Genomic DNA, 21,966 nt, shown 5'->3' on the forward strand with positions numbered 1-21,966 from the left:
TATTGTCGACACAATTGATCTGCTGAGATCTTTATATGTCACCAATAATGTCAATTGGGTGTCAAGGACGTTGCCATATTGACTATAGCAATCTTGGTAATGCAGTCAACTGAAGGTCATTTATTTTCTCATTGAGCTGTTGAAGCTGGTGAATATTGCCAGTCTCAATCATTACAATTCTAACACTTATTTATGTGGTCCTTATACTGATCCTTATACTGATCATTTTTTGATACTATGGTGTCAAAATGTATAAAATTGTATACTTGGCGTTCTACCATGGGCTCTTTCAATGTCCAGCTTTAGATTTCAGATGATGAGTTTCCTGGATGATGTCCCATTCAAACTTCATGATGGACTTAATCAGGTTTCTTCATCTGAAGACCGGTCTCTATCCCCTTTGGACATCAATGTGCCGGACTGCAGCGAGATATTAGATTGCACCGTGGTGAGTGAGCAAAACCGCGCACTATTAGGAACTATTTTCTGCACGCCGGCTAACACTCCTATTACTCTACCGGTAATCGCAGAAGCACTTGCTTCAAGGTATATTCACTGGCTAGCTGAACTTTGTGGAGTCCATGCTTACCTGCAACTGAATTGATAACTGCTGATAACTTACATATAGGAGTGTTCAGGTTTCCTCTAAGTTGAACAACTGAATTTTAATGCCAACTTGGTGAAAGGTATCTTAACTTTCTCAGGATCTTTCTGATCGTGTGATCTTTCACCTGTTATCAAAGTGCATATTGGTGTTGGTTGCTTTTGAAAAGGTGTATGTGCATGTGTGGGGGGTGACTTTAGGGTAGGACATTGAAATGCGTTAAGCTCTGTGCTCTTCTTTCTTACTTATGCATGAATACCAGCAGCTTATTGCACATTAAGACATTTTATATTGATTCCTGGAGTGTGAAGCCTGAATATTTATTTGCTCCTTTTAAACTGCCACAATTAGACAGACACTTATTAAATAGGGTATTTTTTACAGCCATTTTAACCTGTAGGTGGCGCCATCATGCTTACATTAAATAATAATGATATAATCTGTGCTCGCTGACCATTTTTAGAATTCTCATTTGTCAGTAATTGAAATGACTCAACAACAGAAGCTTAGCTTGAGATCCTATACATGAAAAGTATGTCTTCCAGGAAAAATATGATAATAGTAATTAATTGTAATTTTTGAAAACAAAGATTATGTGTTTTAGTGATTTTTTTCCCCTTTCTTTCATAGAAGGTTGAGTAGGTCACTAAACATATGTGGTTTAACTGATATAATGTATGTTTTTATTCCAAATCCGTGAAATCCCACTTTTTTATTAGTCCAGTATGTTTACATTACATTACATTACTTTTATTTAGAAAACGGCAGCAGATTACGTAGCACTGTTACAGTCAGAAGAACAGTTTAGAAACACATACAATAACAGACTGGTGCAAAGGAGAAGAGGGCCCTGCTCTTGCGAGCTTACAGGCTACTGGATATAAGTATTCTACAACAATAAAAGTAACAATAACGTGTAAAGAAAAACAGAAAATATTTAGAAATAAAATACATTAAAACTTTTTATGTGTCTTAGCTGCATAAGTAACTAGTAATAAGTCACAAAGTCACATTTAAAATCTCTTGGTAAAGCATTGCCTGTCTAACGTCATTACAGCCCCAGAAAAACAAAAGTGTCCCTTTCTGAAATGTTGGGGCATATGCAGTTCATGGTAGTTAACACACAGCTCTACAAAGCTCCTCCTGCTGTCAGGGACATTATATTGAAATATATGTGCTTGATAAAATGTGCGGTGTCCCCAAAACTCGCCGTTATGTTATGCAAATTGTGATTTCAGAGGGTCTAACTAGGGTTGCTATATGGGCCACTTTTTCCAAGAAACATTTTATTTCTACATGTTGCTGACAATCACTTGTAAAGTGCTTCCCTGCATGATGGATGAATAGACTAGTTTAAGTGATTTAATTTTGTGAGTTTATACATCCATCATAATGGTGGGAAGCACTTTATAGGTGGTGGTCGGTGGCATCTAAAAATCAAATGACCCTAGGAAAACGTGGCTGATGTATGAAGCCTACCTTTCATCCTTCAACTGATTTACACATATGAAGGGCACTGAAAAGTAAAATGTAGGATTTTAGGAGCAGACATGATGATAAATGTCTAACCGACTATCTCAATGAATATTTCTGTTCTTTGTATTTATAGCCTGATTTCTCAATGGAGAGAAAGGTGCTGGACTGGGTGCATGGCATTTACAGAAGAAACATCCCCACCACTGATGTCAGGCCCTCAGCTCCACCATACTGGATGGTCCAAAATGGAAAAGGCATCACCCCTCCTCGACGTAACAGTCCTCAACAAAGGTCGGTCCTGCCCATGCATAGATGCAGGAGTTTTAGTGCTTCAGATGTCCATCCTATCCATGCAAGAAATAGCTGGATCACACAGGAAGGCTTAGAGAATGGTGGAATGTTTGAGGAAGATGGGTACTCTGAGGATGACGAGTACTCTACCTCTGAGGACAGTGAATTAGAAGCCCGGCAGAGAGAGACCAGATCAAGAGTTTGCAAGTCGAGTACCCAGCCACAGAGAGCACCACGGCCTCAAACGTCTCCCTTTGTGCCTAGCCCTCCATCCAAATGCCGCTGCCCTAGGCATGAATCTCCACCTTGCAACAAAAAGAAGAGGAAGTCATTAACCCTACTGAACAGCACCAAGAGTGAGCTTGAAGCAGCTAATGAAAGGATTGCAGCTTTGGTCCATCCCCACAAGGGTGTCACAGAAGGAAGGGGGCTTACACAAAGCCAACACACTAGGAGTAGCCGCTATTTGCAGTCCTTCACACCCTTGCCGCCTCCTCCTCCTCCTCATTGTTGCTGTTCTAAAAGACCCTACAGTGCTGGCTCGATCCCACCTATACGCTGCCACAAACCCACCACCATGGTAAGATGTGTAGTCAGACTCACTGGCAGCACTGGTTTTGCCATTAGGCTAAATGGCCTGTGTTTGTTTCCGAGATAAAAATAAATAAATAATCAAGTTATTATATTATATAATAATATAATGACTGGGGTAAATTAATTTATAAACCACAAAAAACAGAGATCCAAATATCACGTGTGCAGTGTAAATAACAATAATTAAATGTATACTCCCCAAGATAGCAGCTTCCAAAAAAAACACTCTTCCTCAAGGTGTTCAACGATACAACAAGACAACCAAGGAGCGCATATACATGAGGAGAAAAGCAAAAACAACACTAATAGTGTAGTATGTATGTAAAAATGAAAAATAAAAAAGGGTGTAAGATCCACTCACAAACTTGCTGAATAAGTCAGGCTCATCAGGGTTCAATGGTAGCAGAATTTTAATATCTTCTAAAACTCTATAAAAATAGAAAAGACCACAAATGGCGCAGTATCTAAAACAAGTCCACAGAGAGGGAGGTCTGGATACACTTACAAAAGATCTGGGACTTCATTCTATACGCGTTTTTGCACACTACGATATAGTTGTGCCTGCAATAATTGTAAGTGTATCCAGACCTCCCTCTCTGTGGACTTGTTTTAGATACTGCACCATTTGTGGTCTTTTCTATTTTTATAGAGTTTTAGAAGATATTAAAATTCTGCTACCATTGAACCCTGATGAGCCTGACTTATTCAGCAAGTTTGTGAGTGGATCTTACACCCTTTTTTATTTTTCATTTTTACATACATACTACACTATTAGTGTTGTTTTTGCTTTTCTCCTCATGTATATGCGCTCCTTGGTTGTCTTGTTGTAAATTAATTTATTACATTTTTTTTATGGAGACAACGTGTACTATCACATAAGCTTTCAGGACCCCTGTCTTCAGGATCCTTCTGCATTTTTCCCCATTTTGGTCCTGTAACAGGTCCTAATTAAAGATTCTTGTGTGGGATCTTTATGGCTATATCCATTTTCTTTCACAAGAAGTGAAAAGTGAACTTTTCTTGGGTGTAGACACTATGCACAGCTAAGTAAACATAGAATTTGACAGCAGATAAGAAACTGCTTTAAAAACTCAAAATCAATCTTTGAACCTGTCTTAAAATCAGAATATCCATGACTATCCCATACATGTTTAAATTCTCTCACTGTATTAGCCTCCACCATTTATGCTGGTAGACTGTTCCAATTATCTACCACCCTCTCAGTGAAACTTCATTCCATTATACCTTAGCTTCTGTCCTTCGATTTTCAGACTGTGACCTGTTGCAGCATTTCTCCTTCTTTGAAATACTGTATTATTCCTTCCTGTACTTTAAGTCATCTTAAGTATTTAAATGTTTCTATTATACTTTCACTCTTCTTTCCTCCAAGCTATACATATTAAGATCCCTTGTTCACTCCATTTTTAGCACCTTTCTCTAAACTCTCTCTCAAGAATATTGTCAACATATTTCCTGAGATGGAGAGAAGAGGAAAGGAGAAGTAGGTGTTATGCACACAATTTAGCACCGGGGCATTAGTAACTAAACAGGGTAAAAATTGTGATGTGATTGTGATGACACCGGTGGCCACTAATGTATCTGTTATGCAGATTATCTGAATTTGAAGCATACATCTTTCCATCATTAAACTCCCTTGTTGATACTTTAGGATTCAGAACATAAAGATGTTTCCTTAGGATACATTTTAATTTGAGTGATATTCTACTCTAGGCTTGGTGACATAAGATAAATTATTGGTGTTTTCTAGACCCTCAGCCCATACTGCTGTCTACCACCTACCAGGAAGAGTCTCCAAGACACTTCAGGGGATGTTTTGCAAGCTCTTAGCCAGGAAGAACAAGAGGTCATTGAGGCTGTGACATCATTTGGATACCCACTGCGCAGGGCAATGCTTGCATTACAGAAAATGGGAGGACAGAGCCTTGAGCAGGTTAGTAGCCATACTCAATTAAGGCCCGTTGACCGTGTTTTATCTCAGGTTAGTGATCCAGCTTTAAACAGAAAGACACTGAGTGGGTGGGATTGGGACAACAGGTGATCAGCCTATTAATCACGATTAATCGGGAGAAAGGAAGATCTGAATCCATACTCCAAAGGCGTAACTTATGCTAACTCTGTATTTATGCCTTTTTTATGCAGCACTGGAAACATAATTCCTAATACTGTCTCCCAACTATTTTTGCCTAGAAACAAAATGTAACAAAAATGTAGTGAATTTCCACAGAAACTGAAAAGGCTTCTCAAAAATGATGAGCTGTTTTCTGTGTATAAACCTTCAGACGAAAATGGGACAACACCTTTAAAGGTAGGTCCCTCAAAAACTTTATCTGGGTTTTATGACGCAGTGTGCAGAGATATGCTCGATACCACGTTGCATGCAGTAAAATGGCACGGGGATCAAAGAGCTTTTGTATAACGCTGCCTGTCTCCTGGCAGATGGAGCAGTCTGAAATCTTGATTGTAACCGTCCCTCAAGGACTGAAGTCTGACCGCAGGTTTCTTTTTCTCTCTCTGCTTCTTTAGGTCCTAGGGTACCTTGGAGCCACTGACCGCCTTTGTAAGCTTGGGTATGGAGAAGCTCTGGTAGAAGAGGCTATGGAAATGTTTCAGAATTCTGAGATAAAGGTATCTAAGAATATGTAATATTATCAACCATGTTTGGGGCATTTTAGAACAAACCTTCACCTCTGTGTTTTGAAGATGGGCTCATTTTGAACCGGTACTAGGAGACAGGAACAAGGGGTCACTGGGGTTACACCGGGCCCCCTAGAGGCATGGGCCCCGCCGCAGCTGCGACCCCTGTGACCCATCTAGTCTGCCTGTTTGTTCTGCTCTTAAAACTCGAACCTTAATCTGCCCTTGATCTCCTCTCAGATTCAGGATAGCCATAAGCATATCCCATGCATGTTTAAATTCCCTTACTCTGTTAACCTCTACCACTTATGCTGGGAGGCTGTTCCAGCAAGTAACCAGTAACTAGGTTCATTTATAAATGATTTTAAATAGATTTATATAAAAGATTTCCAGATTTACACTCATGAAAACCCTACTTCTACTTCTTGAGTTGGTAAATCCTGCGCAGCTTTATATGATTAGAAGCATTGATTTTTATTGTGGTTTGCTGGGCTGACTTTTTTTATACTAGTTTCTCAGTCTTTGGTGTCATCATCCTGTGTCAGATTGGTTAATGACACGATGACAAGTGTGGGAAAAATGTTCATTTCCTGTTTGCGTGAAGCACAAATCCGAGGTCAAGCTTAGAATGGAAATGCAGATGGTGTGCGAGAGGCCCCATATCTCATGGAAACTTATCCCACCCCGCAACGTGAGGTTATTGAATTATTATTGAAAAAGGACTGTATCCCGCGGGATAATTTAAAATCACACACAATAACAAACCGGTACAAAAGGAGAAGAGGTCCCTGCTCTGGCGAGCTTACAATCTAGTTGGTGGACACCGTAAAGGACTCTTTCTAGTCCTGTGTTAGACCCTCCAGGCATGACAGAAAAAGGAAGGTCAGGATTGTCATAATACTAGTGATCCCGTGACCAGACCTCAAAAATGTAATCCCTGGTCAATGATAAGAATAAGAAAGGGTTACTAACAAAAGCACAACATGATGAGGGTACATGGTACTGGATCTGCAGAGCAACCAGAAGATAAGCAGTTAAAAATATTTCAGACATGCACAGTGACTCACAATTAAAGTATCCCCAACTCAGTGCTGTTATTAGAAGCGGACTTATTACTTATTATAAAGAGACCGTCCATCAAGAAAATCATTAGAGCCAAAATCCAGGGACTTTAGCCAGGATTTAACCTGCTGCCATCCAGAAACAACAGCACAGATAGAAGAAAGGAAGGCGCAAATAATATCCATCTACTCTAGGTGGCTGAAGTAAAGAGGTTTGCGGGGGCCAACTAAGAACAATAATACATATGCTCACTTTTTATAAGTTATACTTACATAAAATAATACTAAATTACCAGAGCCTTTTTTTCATGGTCTATTGGAATGATTGCTTTTTTAGATTAGCAGATGTTTGATCTGCTCATTTGGCAGAAATACCTATACTGGGTATACAGAAATTACATTAAACCCCCAGGAGCGTCTGGGGAGAAACGCTAACAAATGTATCTAAAATTAAAATAATGTTTTTGCATAATATTCAATACGTTTCAAGCAGAACCTCAGATATCATGCAGCGATACCTGCTGCTTTATTGTACTTTACTGTCTTATGTAGCCCCCACAAAGCACACAGTGGGGGGAGACTTTATAACTGTGACAAGTTTCCCATAAAAATGAACCGATATAATGCCAGTAATGTGAAAAAAAGTATTGTTTAATTTATATATATATATATATATAAAATATTTTTATCAAAACTCCAGTAGGAGAGCCCCTCAAATATTTTTGTCTGTGGCCCCTAAAAGCCTAAAAAAGGACCACTGCACCACTTCATCCTCACCCCTCGCTCCTTTTTAGAACCTATTGGGCTGGAACCCCAAGACTTCTAGAGGACCCTGATATTTGCAAGGTTTATGTTTACACATATATTCTTTGCATGGCTTAAAGAGTTAACGTGCAGCCATGCACATGTCTTGATTTGGTAACATAAACTAAAAATGGTTTACTCCCTCCCAAATGAAATGCTTCCAGAACAGGCTTTTGTAGGGTTACTTAAAATAGTTTGAGGGTGGTGGTGGTGGTGGAGGGAATTGGTTTGCATTCCAATATTAGTAACAGCATTTTTCTAAGAAACCTAGAATAACTCAGAAGAGACAGCGCTGGTATGAAACGCGGGGTGGGTGTATGTAACGGAGAGAGATGTATACGGCAGTATAGAGTTAGAAATGTTTGAGATGTGACGTATGTGACATACTATTCCATCCATATATTTGGCCAACACAGTGTATAGGGACACTTTCTCAACACATATTGGTTAATTATAAATTACCATAGGAACCATCAGAATACTCCAATCATCTGGCATACTTCATTGATTCCTATAGTGATATGACTGTGTTTAAACCTTTGCACCAAAATGACACAATTTTAAAAGGGGCCTTATAACCATAGCAACCGATGGAATGATATGATCAGCAAGAATATTGGATGGTAATACAACCATTTTTCAAACTTTGCATCTGGACCCATTTTTATACGTGATCTTAAATGGGGGGGGGCTTCATGCCAATTGGAGGTATGGGTTAAATTTATGCAGAGTGAAGAAAGAATTCCCAAATCGTAAATCAATTAATTTGTGTTTTTTCGCCACACTTAAGGGTTAATACTTTATATGTGCACCTCCCAACCAACAGATCTTCACATGGGGTCGTATTTACTCCACATCCCTTCAATGCAATCCAGGCTCCCTGTACTTTTATTCAAAGGTCCAGGTTATTGTTTGTATCCCTACATCATTAGCATGCAGTTATTCACATGAATACATGCAACCCAAATCATGTAAGTGACTTCCATCCTTATTAATTAAGGTGAATAATGTTCTGCTTTGGAGTCATGACAGTTTCATAAGTGTGCAGTGCAGGTATTTTTTCACATTCGTGTAGCCTTTTTTATGTTGACCAAGCGAAACATATGTATTATGGCATTAGGAGCCTTTTCCAGTTCTGCACCAGTATGTCTGCACTGTCTATAGACAATTCATTGGGGGCTCTGTGAGGACCACTGTATGGGAACTAGGTATTGAAGAATGGAGACAGCCCAGTACTAATCACTGCACACAACATAACACTTGCAAAGCCAGATCAAATTAAAGGATTGTTTAGTTTGTTAAACAGAGTTGTGTGAAACGGATGTTTAATAGCGGAATAATCCTTGTGATCCTCACAGGCTGCGGAGTTCCTGCGTCTCCTGCTCCAGTTTAATGACATGGGCTTCCAACAGGATGACATCAAAGAGGTTCTCCTGATCTATGACAATCACAGAGACCGCTCTCTGGAGGAACTCATGATGAGAGCTCAGTAAGCACCAGGAATCCCCAGCATCTGTCTGCAGGAACCACCCTGGGAGAAGGAGGGCAGCTCAGTGAATTACGATGGCAGTAAAGGACAGATACAGAACATCAGCCAAAGCAAGTTAATGAGGAAAATCACACGCTTTCCTTAGCTTTGTATCTACAAATGTATAGAACTGTCCTCTATAACTAGCATATATTTGCTTTTCATAAATATACATAGAAACATAGAATGTGATGGCAGATAAGAACCATTTGGACCATCTAGCCTTCCTATTTTCCCCGATGTAAAGACTTAGACTATGCATACTGTGTATATATACTGACTGTATGTATATGTATATATATTAACCCATATTCACAGCACTCCTGCTTTAAATGTTCAGTGTCCCGATGTATTTAAACAGCAACAAAATATCCACCAAAAATTCTAAACACTCACGGGTCTTGTATCAATAATAGCAATTTTATTGCTTACTGCGTGAGTGCTTCAAATTATCGGTGGATATATATATATATCATCGTTATTAAATAAAATTCTGTGGAATTAAGTGTCCGAGTCTCATTGTTTTTACTAAATTCTCCAAGTGAACAGGTTGAAACTTCTATATTGATAATGCCACTGAAACACCATTGCACAGTTAAAGGGGTCATCTAATTTTGGGACAAATGCTATTTTGTTTATTAGGTTTAGCCTATTAGTCCCAGCTCTAGGGGTAGGTGAAGTTCTGTTTACAGCAAACATCCAAAAAGCATTCCTTGTCAGAGATGCTTTTCTTACAAACAGGGCCAGATTGACGATCATGATGTCTTCCTGGCACTCGATGTCGTCCAGCAGCCGCTTGATGAAGTATTTGTGGCCAATGGCTGGAAATGCTCGGCCGCAAGTTACTTTTAATGCCAGCTAGAGTGGCAGACTAGGTGAGTATGGGGGTAGATGGACAGCAGCCCACCCGTAATCTGTCCTATATATCAAATGGCCAGTCCTGATCTGCTAATAAAGACATTACATAGTAATCTGCCACATCTGCAGTATTACCAAAACACTGTTTTAAAAAGATATATGTTTTTTAATAAAAATTGCATCTTGTTCAGTACATCTCCTACATTAATAAGTGACATATGTACTTTACAATCAAATACTGACCAAAAACTTAAAATTGAGGACACCCCTTTCAGCCATTGTTGGATTACAACTCCCATAATCCTCAAATGGTGACCAGAAGTACAGTTTCTAGCATCTTCAAGGACATAAATGAATCCAGCTGAATGATCAGCACACGGCTATTTCCAGGAGACATGGCTGATAGTAATGTTAGTGAATTTTTGTGCTTTTTTGGCCGTTGGAGTTTCCTTTGAAGAATTTGCTGATTTCTGTACCCCCTCCTCCTCAGCCCCAAATGAGAATACTTTTCCTCCTTCCGTGTCAGGATTGCTTGGGCCCTTATATGGCCAGTCCAGTCTCAGCATCTTTCATGCCAAGATGAGGTCACTTCTTTATAGTTTCAACATGTGAACTTTCAGGGAGATAAAAGCGAGGCACAGGTTGAATTTTAACAGACTGCTGTCAGAGACGGTTATGTGCCATGTAACCATTTCCTCACGGACATCTTTGCCCCTATGTAATGCCGTGCGGCTGAAATAAAGTCATAAAAATATCTTTTCCGCAGGGAGAAGTAATGTAATTGTGTCTTACTCTTCCTGGAAAATAACGCAGATTCCCTAGATTTTGGGAAGTAGAACTTAACAGCCTGTTTTACATCCACTTTCTGTTCTAAGGAACACGCAGTCTGTTCAATAGGAGGTCCATCAGCAAAGGTTTGCTGGGTTGGGGGGGTAACAGCTGAAAAAGATTATTCTGGCCTGTATTGTCTCTTCATAATTCAGCTGCTATGTGCTCTGTAGTGCATATGATGGCTGTGTCCCTGTTAAATTAATGCTTGTTGTCCCTGGTGTGGGGGGATTTAGCAGAACCTCCCACCCCCTATACATTGTCCTCTTTCCCCACCTTGCAAGAGATGGCTTGCCACTGCACAGGTGCTCCATAAGGTTCCACTCCACGCCACTTTAATATGAGTTCTTGATTGGTAGGGCTGCATAGGGGCTCTGGAGCACAACTTTAGTTCTGAGAATGAAACCTTTAAACCAAGGTTACCAAAAATACCATGCAGATATTAGATCAATAAAAGAGCAAATACCTGCACCTCCTCCTCGCCACCTATTTCATGGCACGTTTGTCACCAGCTGCTTCTTCTTATCTACTGCTCTTCACCACCACCTCCTCTTCTTATTTCTGTCACTGCGTCATGGTGCATGGAAAGGGCTTCATGTGGCTATACATCACTAGTGCTTTCAAAACCCTGGAATAGGCTAGCTTAAAGCGAATATGAATCTTTATTGATGATTTGATTGGATTGACTACATTCTAACCAGAAGTTGGAGTAATTTTAACTGAAAGTGAAAAGTTTTTGATTGGAACATTTGAACTATAACATGACATATGTACGATAACCTGGAAGTCACACTCTCCTCATTTTGACACATAGTACAGATTATATCAATGTTTTTACATTACATTTTATTTATAGGTCGCCAGCATATTCTACATAACACTATTAAAATTGATATTAAACAACAATACAATTAACGTGTTAATATATAATGGTACAAAAGGAGAAGAGGGTCCTGCTCATGTGAGCTAACAATCCATGATGTTTCCAGTTATAGGATTGCTTTTCCATAAAGACAAAAGCCATCAGGAAGCAACTGCGTGTAGGATGGGGCTCCAGAGACAGCACCTTATGGTGTTGAGACCCAACGACCAGCCCTATATGCAGTGACTTCTTTATTTCCCCAGGCCCTACGTACTTGGCCCATAAATCTTGAGGCATCAAGATGTCTTGTGTGTAGTATGATTCATTTAGAAATTTCATTGTATTGTAGCAGCCAGGAGGCATCCGTAAATAACCCCCAGAGAAGCTTAAAATCTATTTTAGATGAAGCTCTGAAAGACAAAGGCCCAGGATTTACCGCCCGCTGTGCAATTATAACCAATATGTTTACAGCTGAAATCTAGGAACTGTTTTCCAGTGTTTTTCCATTAAATTATGTAATAAATATTTACTGAGAACACTATGTAAAAAATGAATTTACTCATAAATACTCATTGTTTAAACTATATTTAAACGATGCATAGTGTTCTGCCCAACGTGTCATATTCTTGGCTTGTTTTGCAGAACAGGGGAAAATGGACAGTGGAGGGTGTTTTGGACCCTCAGGGTCTTATTTTTTTTAATTAAGGTGAGCCTGTGATGAATTTGTTCTGCTGGGTAGATGTTGTGTCTTAGATCACCAGATGCCGCATACATAAAATCCATTTTCCAAAGTAATATACATTTCACACAGGTGTATACATCCCGAGTGTCCCTCTTTAGAAGAGACCCCCAACCCCCTTTGTCCCTCTCTCTTCCCTCTTTTGTACAATAGTGGTCATTATAGAATTCTACATCTGTAAAAGTCACAATAATGTGTATAGAAATGCAGTGAAAAATTAGCTAGGGCCTGACAAGCATTGACTTAGGGTTTTTAAAATGGTATTTGCTAGGTATGTACTGAATTCAAGCTTTGTTTTGTGTTTTATGTAATCTGACCTTAAAAGAAAATAATAAAATTACAGATCTGTTAAGGTTTAATTTCTTAACATGTTAGAGGGGGCAAACAATATTTAATGTAGTGTGCATAGTGTCATCACCTAAACAAAGAGCAGTTTATTTGTTTTCTGTACAGTGATTATTATGGGTCTGTTTATGACCGCTGTTTGGAAAACAAGATGGCTGCTCCCAGAAGTTATATTTTATGTTAATATAAAATGTGATATAAAGTCTGTTCTTCCAGAAGACAATCAGCACTTATGCCACGAGTCTACTTCCCATTTAAGGGATAACTCAGTTAATCTCAGTCTAAATTTAGAACTCATATTTTCAGAGCTGTGGGTTCAGCTGCAGAATGGAAGCAGCATCTATACGAATCCCGCTCCTCAGTAAGCGTCACACTATTCAAAATAATGATTTCTAATTTCTCCTCTTCCATATCCCCCGAAGTGGCCTTTTAGTACTTTCAGAGCGAAAACATTTTTACGCCTTCACATCGACCTGTCAATCAAACTCACATCAGGGTTGTCTTGGATGATGCATGTTTTAAGTGGCTCTGGTTAAAGAAGTCATCTGGATAAGTGCTACAAAACCCTATCCCAAATAACAAATACAGATGACATGGAGTCGGGGGGCAAAACATATCTGAAAATATATTGCATAATAGCCTTCCTCCCAAGTTCACATAAACAAAGCACGAATATATTCAGTAAAATTATACGTATCTCTTGAATAACATTGTAGCTACATTGCTGGCCAAAGTTACAAATCGGCAACTGTTTTTTGTTTATTCTAAGGTTTAATGTGTTAAGCTCATATAAAAAAGAAATCAGCAATTGGCAATTTTAAAAATAAAACATTACCGGTATATGCTTTGCATTATGTTGATAAGTATTTTTTAGGCTGGTGCCTGGGTACCTAGGGTCAATATATAGTTCAGCTGTAGGACAAGAAAGTTCCTATGGATTTAATATCTCTGGAAATGTTATATATGGGTAATAGTCATCCTCTGCAGTTGTTCTGATGACAATGTTAAACCCTATGCACATTTTGGACAGACTTATTCTCAGGGATTCTTAGAGACATCTTATTGTAAGAAAAAAAGTTAATGACTCAGATACAGGTCAACAGATGTCAAAGCCACGGGATGGGTTCCCAGATTCTTAGAACTCATATACTTGAAAGCCTTGATTTTGTTAATAAAAAAATGTAATATAAAGCAATAGTTAGTCACTTCTCAGTCTTTCCCTTGAGACAAAGTATAACTTTTTAATCAAAAGTGGTTATGGATTTGGATAGCAAGAAGATCTCTAAAATCATATTACTCACTCCATTGGATTGCATTATATTATGGTGAGAAGACCTCCAATTTATAACATGAAAACTATGGCAGTATTACCATATTAATGGCAGCCACTATGGTGTGTTTCTTACCACCACCCCTTAAAGGTGTGCCAAGGTACCCTTCATACATATACATTGCAACTTTACCCTTAGAATTATCTGACCTTTAAGATTCTTTCAAATGTTAACCCTTTAATAGTTTATTCCGTAGATTGTATTTCAGCTACCTGCTGACGGGGATAGGCAAATTGTCCGTACAAGGACACCATTGTCCATGGCAAGGTTTGTGAAGGTCCATAGAACCTTCAGAAAGAAGCAGAAACAGTTACTAGGTCTGATGAGAAATATTCTGGCTACAGGAAAAAAAATAATGAAGAGATGGAGAAAGTGAGATGCTGTTACCAGGGCAAATGGGTGCATTCACTAACATGGGAGTTTTTAGAAGAAAAGAAGAGATAAACCATATGGCTTTTCAAGAAATCTCTTCAAGAAATCCAGAGGCGGGCTTCCCCAGGTGGCCGGGAGGCAATTGCCACCCCGGACCAGTACTCATTTTTCAAGGAGAGCTGACCAGAGGCCAAAATTAGGCTTGCCCATGGGCTCAGTTGGATCATGGTAGAGCGGTTCAGGCTTGCGCAAGGTAAGTATATGTGTGTTTTTGTGTGTGTGTTAGTAAGGGTTGGGGGAAGGACAGGGGGAACTTAGCTTTACATGAGCCCCAGACCATCTCATGCATTAAAACAATCAATAAAAAATACATCTGATAGACGTAGAATATACCATTTCTTACACCACATTAGCTCTCTAAATGTGTTATTGTATTTGAAAGCATATTATAGCATACATAAACATACTGTAAAGGGGGGTAATTTGAGTTTAAGCAGCTTATAGTAGGGTCCTAGGTCACACATGGACAGTTGACAAAAGTATTTTACAAACACACTTTTGGTGTTTTCCTCTAGTCTCACACACAAGGATGTTTATATTAAGACATATTACTGTTAGTTATTGACACAAACAAACATACTTGGAAAAACTGTTATGTTGTTGTCCTTTAAATGTCCTTGTTGGCAGTGGAATAGTTAACCCGATGAGAGTTGAAGAACCTTTACTAAGTAAGAAGGACGAGGAGCCCTGTGGGTTAGAGTCTGTGTCCATAGATACGATTTATTTGTGTGTGTTTGGCTGAGAATAGCAGACCTTGGGAAACCCGCAGCTGACCGCGTCCTATGGGTCTTTCAATCGTAAACCCTTTTGTGGATGTGCTTCCCACCAGTTAAGCGCAGATTTCCTACTGGAAATTATTTTCTGAAAAAAATAAATAAAAAAATAATAATTCTATCTCTAAAGTGAAACGAGTCAGTGCACACACAGTGTGCATCCAGGATAAATAATAACTTATCAGTTTCATTATTCCAAAGTCTGAGATCCTTAAAATCTTGTTTATAAATTTTATAAACAGCATCACAGTATCGCTCGCCACATCTACCTATTTGAAGTTCATACAGTGTTACCTTTTCATACGGCAGAAGATAGCACAGAGCCACGGCAACAAAAAATAACTCATTAAGGCTACAATTCTGTCAAAATGTGCTCAAAACAGCAGAAATTATGTTTGTATATGAAAGTATAGAAGTTTAACCATGAGCGCCCTCCATGCAAGTTCCACTCACTACTGTCACCTTCCATGCTATCTTGGCCAGGCCAACTTATGTGCAGCTAGTTTTTCCTCTATGTATTCTCGCCCTGCCCGTTGCCCCCTCGTACCTCTTACACAGAGCAGTAAAGGGAAAATTCTCCCTATCAATGGGTCACAAAGTCACGTAAAAAGTCTACAAAAAAAATCTATGAAACTAGCATGTTAATAAATCTTCAGTCATCACTGGGATGTAGGTGTGCACCCGATCGACTTCAAACATTTACACTTTCACCTCTTGTGTAACATATTGCCCCCCTTGCCTGGATTGTGAGCTTATTTAAGTCCTTTTTACCTACTAAACAGCGCTGCAGAACATGATGGCACTATATAAATTAATTATTAATAATAGTAATCTCCCTTCTTCTCACCCCCAACAGGAATAATCATGTAGATCCCATATAACCGGAAGTTACAATGGCTGCTCCCATGGTATTGTTCTATACGTACGCATTGCTTATTTTAATCTGTAAACGTCGCTGCATGGGTTCATTTAGTGGACTTACAAGTTACTATACACTCCAAATGTAATGTATGCACATTGAAAGTTGTTATTATTAATCATTTTGTTACATTGTCAGGACCATTTGATTTAGCTTTTACATGTGTATGGAGTTTCATATTATGGAAAAGGCAAAATAACAGCCTTTCTAACCACAACGGCATAAAACAAAGCACTGTGAAGACGACGTTATGTTCAGCGTTCTGAGGTCTAGCACCTCCCTCATATCCACAGCCCTCCAAATATTTTGCTCTTATGTTTCAGCTGAGCTACAGAGAGGCTTTTACATAGCCACGGGGAAGCTTTCACATAGCCGTGTGTGACCTTGATACTTGAGCCACAGAAGTCGTATGGCCTCATAAAGAGAAAATTCAACCACTTTCGGAATAGCTTAATTTTATTTCCACATAAGAACCCCTCTTCTGTAGGCTAGGAAAAGTCCCACTCGATAACGCCTAATTTTGGAGGTTTTTCTGTTCTGGCATTAAGCAAAGGGAACAAATGAATGGAAAAACTAAGCTCAGATAAGCTTACAGTTGTCCTTTTGGACAATGCTGGCCATTTTAACTTGTAGCCAACGGGGACCTCAACATATGAAGAGCGCAAATAAAGACAAGACGCATGAACTTTTATAGCTTTATAATGAAAGCATGTTCAGGTTCTGCTCTAATGGTCAATTATTATTGTTATAAAAATGTATATACACTCATGTAAATGTGTAAGGAAGCATCCCGATTCCATGACTATTATAACGTGATATCTGATGAACAGAATGACAGGCATGACGTATTCAGCTGCCTGTTTCTCTTGGCAAATACCACAACACTAGCAGTGCTATCTTTAGCAAGAGACAAGTAACAGGTTCCAAGCTGAAGTTCAAACACAGAAGACCACAACAGGGAAAATGAGGCAGTGACCTAAAGAAGCAGACATCCCTTAAAGCTCGAACATTGAAAAGTATAACATAGCCAAAGTTATGGCTAAACTGCATGTGAAGGTGGAAGGGACACTATTTGACACGGACAAGGATTTGCTTGTGACCCACAGTGAATATTTCCGTGCCCTTTTCGAGTCTGGAATGAAGGAGAGCACGCAGGATGAAATCCATCTCCAGAACTTGGGTGCCTTAGGATTCTTGATCACACTCAGGGTGATGGAAGGTGAAAGGCCACTTCTAACCTGTGATGAAATTGTGCAAGCTGTGGAATGTGCAGCTTTTCTGCATGTAGAGATTTTGACCAAACACTTGGTTAACTTAATAGATTCAGAGAATTGTCTAGTGCTGTACCAATCAGCCTCTGCCTATGGACTTCTTGATCTCTTCCATGCTGCAGCTTTATACATCCGAGACATTTATGAATATTTAGAAGAAGAGCTGGATTTTCTACCCTCTGATCTTCTGGAGTATGTGGATTCTCTGTTACCTTGTAAATTAGTAGCTGTGGGCGCACACACCCCAGCGCTTGAGTTTCTTCAAGACGTCTCCCGTACCATGTGCTATTTGAATGAAAAAGAGAACTGTTGGGAGAGTCTAGGCTGCATTCCAGATGAGGCCAGCACTTTCCTAGCTGGTGTTGCAACTCTGGGAAACAAGGTCTATATTGTTGGGGGTGCCCGAGGAGCCAACAAGAAAGTGGTAGAAAGGAGCTTCTGCTATGATGCTGACAACCAAAGCTGGAGTGATTTTGATAGTCCACATCAGCTTCGATATGAGGTGACGCTTATAGGACATGAGGGACACCTGTATGCCATTGGAGGAGAGTATGAAAGAGTTCCTATAGCATCTGTAGAGAAATATTGTATATCTTCTGAAACCTGGACTTTTGGAAAAGAGCTACCTCAGTCTGCAGCAGGTCCACCTGCCACAAAGGCAATGGGTAGGATCTTCATTTGTCTATGGAAGCCACTAGACACCACCATCATTTATGAGTACGAAACCATGAAAGACGATTTGATCCCAGTGACCTCCCTAAAGAGGGTGCAGAGTTATGGTCATTGTATGGTAGGACACAGGGATAATCTGTACATTATGAGGAATGGACCATCGGATGACTTTCTCCGTTGTTCAATTGAAAATTTCAACCTTACAACACAGCAGTGGACAACTTTGCCTGGGCAGTATGTCAACAGCAAGGGAGCCCTTTTTACAGCTGTGATTCGTGGGGACAGTGTCTTTACCCTGAACAGAGCATTAACTCTGATCTACAAGGTAGACAATTGTACTTGGAAACCGACAAAGGAGAAAGCTGGATTTAGTAAGGGAGGACAGCTGCATACGTTCTTCCTCAGGTTACCTGAAAAGAAAGAGCTAACAGTCAATCAACTCAACAAAATGCCTCGTCCATTGAGGTCAAAAAGTGATTTGCGTTCATTAACTTAGCACAGACTCATATACACCAGTGGCAACATATTACATGGCATTTTGCTTTGTTCTTAAGCAGGTTCTTAAACAACAATTACAGATGTATAACAACGGAGTTCCGCAAACCTCCAGCTCATCATCTTTAGATGGATATCATAAATCATTGGAGATTACTTTTTTACCTTAACATACTACAAAAAAATGTAAATCAAATGGCAACTAGGAGGCTGTCAAAGAGCATATTCCAATGTCATCTAATGCAGTTAACCAAGAGAGAAGCAGCAGCCATACAGAAGTGTCCAGAAGAAAGGCAGTGGAAACTTGGTATGTGAATTGAAAAGTAAAACACATACTGTCATGGCCAGTAAAAGGAAATGCAAGTATAATAAAACTTGATGCACTTTGTACATTCAAACATAGCGCCTATCTTGAATATCTGAGAAAGGAGTATTCATTATTGCGTCACAATTTCACCTATACAGTCTATATATTTATAGTGCGCTTATATTTATTATGCTGCCAGACTGACACCAACAAAATACATATAAAAACGACAAGCATGGCTGTTGAGCTCTAAGCTTGCGCCAAAAAGGCTTTCTGTTCTGACTCAAAATTCAGTGATTATGGGAGCGCACACTGTGCCAAAGCAGAAAAGGTAATGGGTGTTTGTCCGTGACTGCACGGGTGGTTGGGTCTAAATTTGATTTCTTTGCACTCTCCTGCTCTGTTGCACTAATATGATTTGGTGTCAATAAAGATTGTAGCTTCAAAACCCACGCTGGGTTGTTCTTTTGAACCTTGGTGATATACTATACTGCTTTTTTTGTCCTCTAAACAGCTGGCTTGTTTATTTCAAAGCAGCAGGAACAGTACAGAAGCTTAACCTTTCCAGATGTTACGACATTATTCCACACACTTGGCTGAATGTCTCCATGGGTTCTTTATAAGGTTATATAGGGCAACTTAGTTATTTTTCATCTTATCACCATATCAACGAATGGAATGGTCCAATCAACAGGACTACTCCATTGGTTGCTATGGTGATAACACCACAAATTAAACTTTGCACGCAAAACCAAGTAACAGATTGCCCTCTTGTGTGATCTGCTCCATTACTGTGCCGCTGCTTAATGGGCCAGTTAAAAGAGGGATCTCTCCAACCGGCTCATTTAAACTATGGAGGTTATGCCGAGCCAGCACAGCCTATGTAGGATGCACTACAAAGTGGTGTGTGCCTTTAAGACATGGAGCGCTGGGACATCACATCATCAGGACAGTGGCCATGGAGGGGACAGCTTGGGGCTCCTTGTAGTTGCTTATAACACAGCATTGTGTCAAATTTAACACAATATGTTTGTCTTTTTTTGACCGGGTGGTAGGATTGTTAGGCGAAACAGAGGAGGTAGGTAGCCAAGGCTCATAAACTTTTGTAGCTGACACTTGTAGGTCTTCATATGTGGAAATTTGAAGAATGAGAATGTTATTATTGTTATTATTATATAATAATATTAACAATACTTATTATTACTGTTAGCAGTATCACTTATCAGCACTCCCTTCTTCTCTGCAACACATTCATGCACAAAACGAAGCTAAATAAGAGTTTTTCACTTTCCAGGTTTTAACATGCAATAAATTTACCAAACGGGCAAGTTAAGCGCAGCACCTTAAAGAAGATACACATTCCAAACAGCAGTTAGGAAGCCTGTTTAGACTGTAGCTTATCCTAGAATCCCTCGTATCCTGACCCAAATCTCTGGCCGTGTTACTTTCCCCCATCTTCTTGTTTAATCTCAGCGGAGCTGCAATTGGAGATGGCGTATAGTCATTAACCCTTTCAGGCACTGCCTGAACTAAATACCCCGGCTTGTTCTAGAGTTAGTGTACTAACATGAAACTAAAAATAGCTGCCAGTTTTTGCATCTCACTTCCACAACTGTCAAATATACAACTCACAGCACAGGTTCTTATTACTGCCAGGGTACAGCTCGATTTATCCAAACAAAAGTCTTCGTCACACCCCCACATCAACCGCTTAGTTATTTTAAGGGCTTCTTTGTGAGAAACACTTAAATGGTATAAACATTTACATACTTCTGTTCTCTCCTCAATCTGTTCAGCTTTGTTTCCTTCAGTACTCGAGCCATTAACATCCAAGGCCTCATCTGCTGCTGCTTGTATTTGTGATTTATGATGGATCAACGTAAATTACCGTAATGTAAACTGTAATATTTATGTGGCAATGATAAGAGGATTGTATTCCGCCACAATCATAGGCTGACGCTCTTCAATACAGACACTAATAAAAATGCGTAATCATTGACTCACACACCGAAAATCATCTGCAATCGGTAAAAACAACTGTATAAAGATGGAAATGGATCAAATGGACACAGACAGACAAACTAAAGTATACTCAAGTATTTCTTCCTATATTAATACACACAGATTCCATCCTTCAAAAGTGCCGGTCTAGTGTGTTCTACACCACAAACTTTGGACCACAAAGTCCACAAAAGGAGCATATAAAGGATCCAGTTATTCAGAAAATACTGCTTTAAGTCTAACTAAAGCACAAGCAAAAGTGGTCGTTGAATGGCTCTAGGTCCTCAACCCAGAGCAGCTCTCAGGGCAGCAGACCAGCATACCCAGCAATAAAATGCCAGCTGTGATCCACCTTGATTGGAAAGTGGAGGCAGAACTAGTTTAATTGATACTAAGAGACACAGCAATGATTAGATTACTGACCCCTGAAGAGACCCAGTTTACCAGGACAGTAGAGCTGAAGGAACATTGTTTTGCCCAGAAATAGTTACCGGTAACATTAAAAAGTTGTGTTCTAAAACTAGATAAACGTAGCATCTATGGGGTGTAAAGACAGTTTTTATTAGCAAATTGGATAATACAAGAATAGACTTTGATGTCGAATAAAGCTGAGGTTGTATCTCATGTTAGGCATTGTACTGGAAAAAGATTAACTTAAAATATGGAGTGAGGCTGTAGTAGTGACCAGAACTGGAGCAATTTAGTCCCCTAAAGTCAGTTCTCCAATATGAAACGTTGACCATGTATCCAGCAGATAGACCACTAAAGGCCACTCCTGCAAAACAATGCATGACAATAAGTTTATGTGAAACAAAAGGAACAGAAAGATATTTTTATCTCAAAAGTAAAAAAAAATCATACCATTTCACTAAAATATTAATTTTCAGTAATATTTCAACACATTTAATGATGCTTTGTGACCCAGAATGCATTCTTCATCTTCAAGATGCTTTCATGGCCTCGATCTTTCTCAGACTCTCTTGAATACTTAGATGCATACCTATCCAGGTTTAAAAATCCTCAGCAGGATTTACTTTTACCACAATATAGTTTGCCAGACGTACAAAAAAAGTGACAATGTGCTATCCATTAGAGCTATAAATTCTAATTATTACAGAAA

At 39.4% G+C, this 21,966-nt stretch overlaps 2 protein-coding genes across 3 annotated transcripts; both read left to right on the top strand.

Moving 5' to 3' along the window:
• The first annotated feature begins 316 nt into the window (after positions 1-316).
• UBAP1L (ubiquitin associated protein 1 like) lies at positions 317-9,037 on the top strand. Its single transcript, XM_053465570.1, has 5 exons — positions 317-448; positions 2,214-2,951; positions 4,734-4,916; positions 5,510-5,611; positions 8,844-9,037. Exons 1-5 carry the CDS (start codon positions 317-319, stop codon positions 8,976-8,978), a joined length of 1,290 nt encoding a protein of 429 aa, XP_053321545.1. The 3' UTR covers positions 8,979-9,037.
• A 7,953-nt stretch (positions 9,038-16,990) lies between these two features.
• Positions 16,991-19,293, top strand: KBTBD13 (kelch repeat and BTB domain containing 13). Of its 2 annotated transcripts, XM_053465569.1 has the most exons (2): positions 17,058-17,116; positions 17,207-19,293. In XM_053465569.1, exon 2 carries the CDS (start codon positions 17,238-17,240, stop codon positions 18,537-18,539), a length of 1,302 nt encoding a protein of 433 aa, XP_053321544.1. In that variant the 5' UTR covers positions 17,058-17,116; positions 17,207-17,237; the 3' UTR covers positions 18,540-19,293. The 2 variants fall into 2 exon arrangements, with proteins under 2 accessions (XP_053321543.1, XP_053321544.1); XM_053465568.1 differs by having other exon boundaries at positions 16,991-19,293.
• Positions 19,294-21,966: the final 2,673 nt, after the last annotated feature.

This window comes from Spea bombifrons, chromosome 4, assembly GCF_027358695.1.
Source record: "Spea bombifrons isolate aSpeBom1 chromosome 4, aSpeBom1.2.pri, whole genome shotgun sequence".
NCBI classification, from domain to species: Eukaryota; Metazoa; Chordata; class Amphibia; order Anura; family Pelobatidae; genus Spea; species Spea bombifrons.

Coding starts and splice junctions, on each gene's coding strand:
- KBTBD13 (XM_053465568.1), top strand. CDS start 17,136: ATGGCTAAACTGCATGTGAAGGTGGAAGGGACACTATTTGACACGGAC.
- UBAP1L (XM_053465570.1), top strand. CDS start 317: ATGAGTTTCCTGGATGATGTCCCATTCAAACTTCATGATGGACTTAAT. Junction 449..2,213: donor AGATATTAGATTGCACCGTG/GTGAGTGAGCAA, acceptor TTGTATTTATAG/CCTGATTTCTCAATGGAGAG. Junction 4,917..5,509: donor GAGGACAGAGCCTTGAGCAG/GTTAGTAGCCAT, acceptor CTGCTTCTTTAG/GTCCTAGGGTACCTTGGAGC.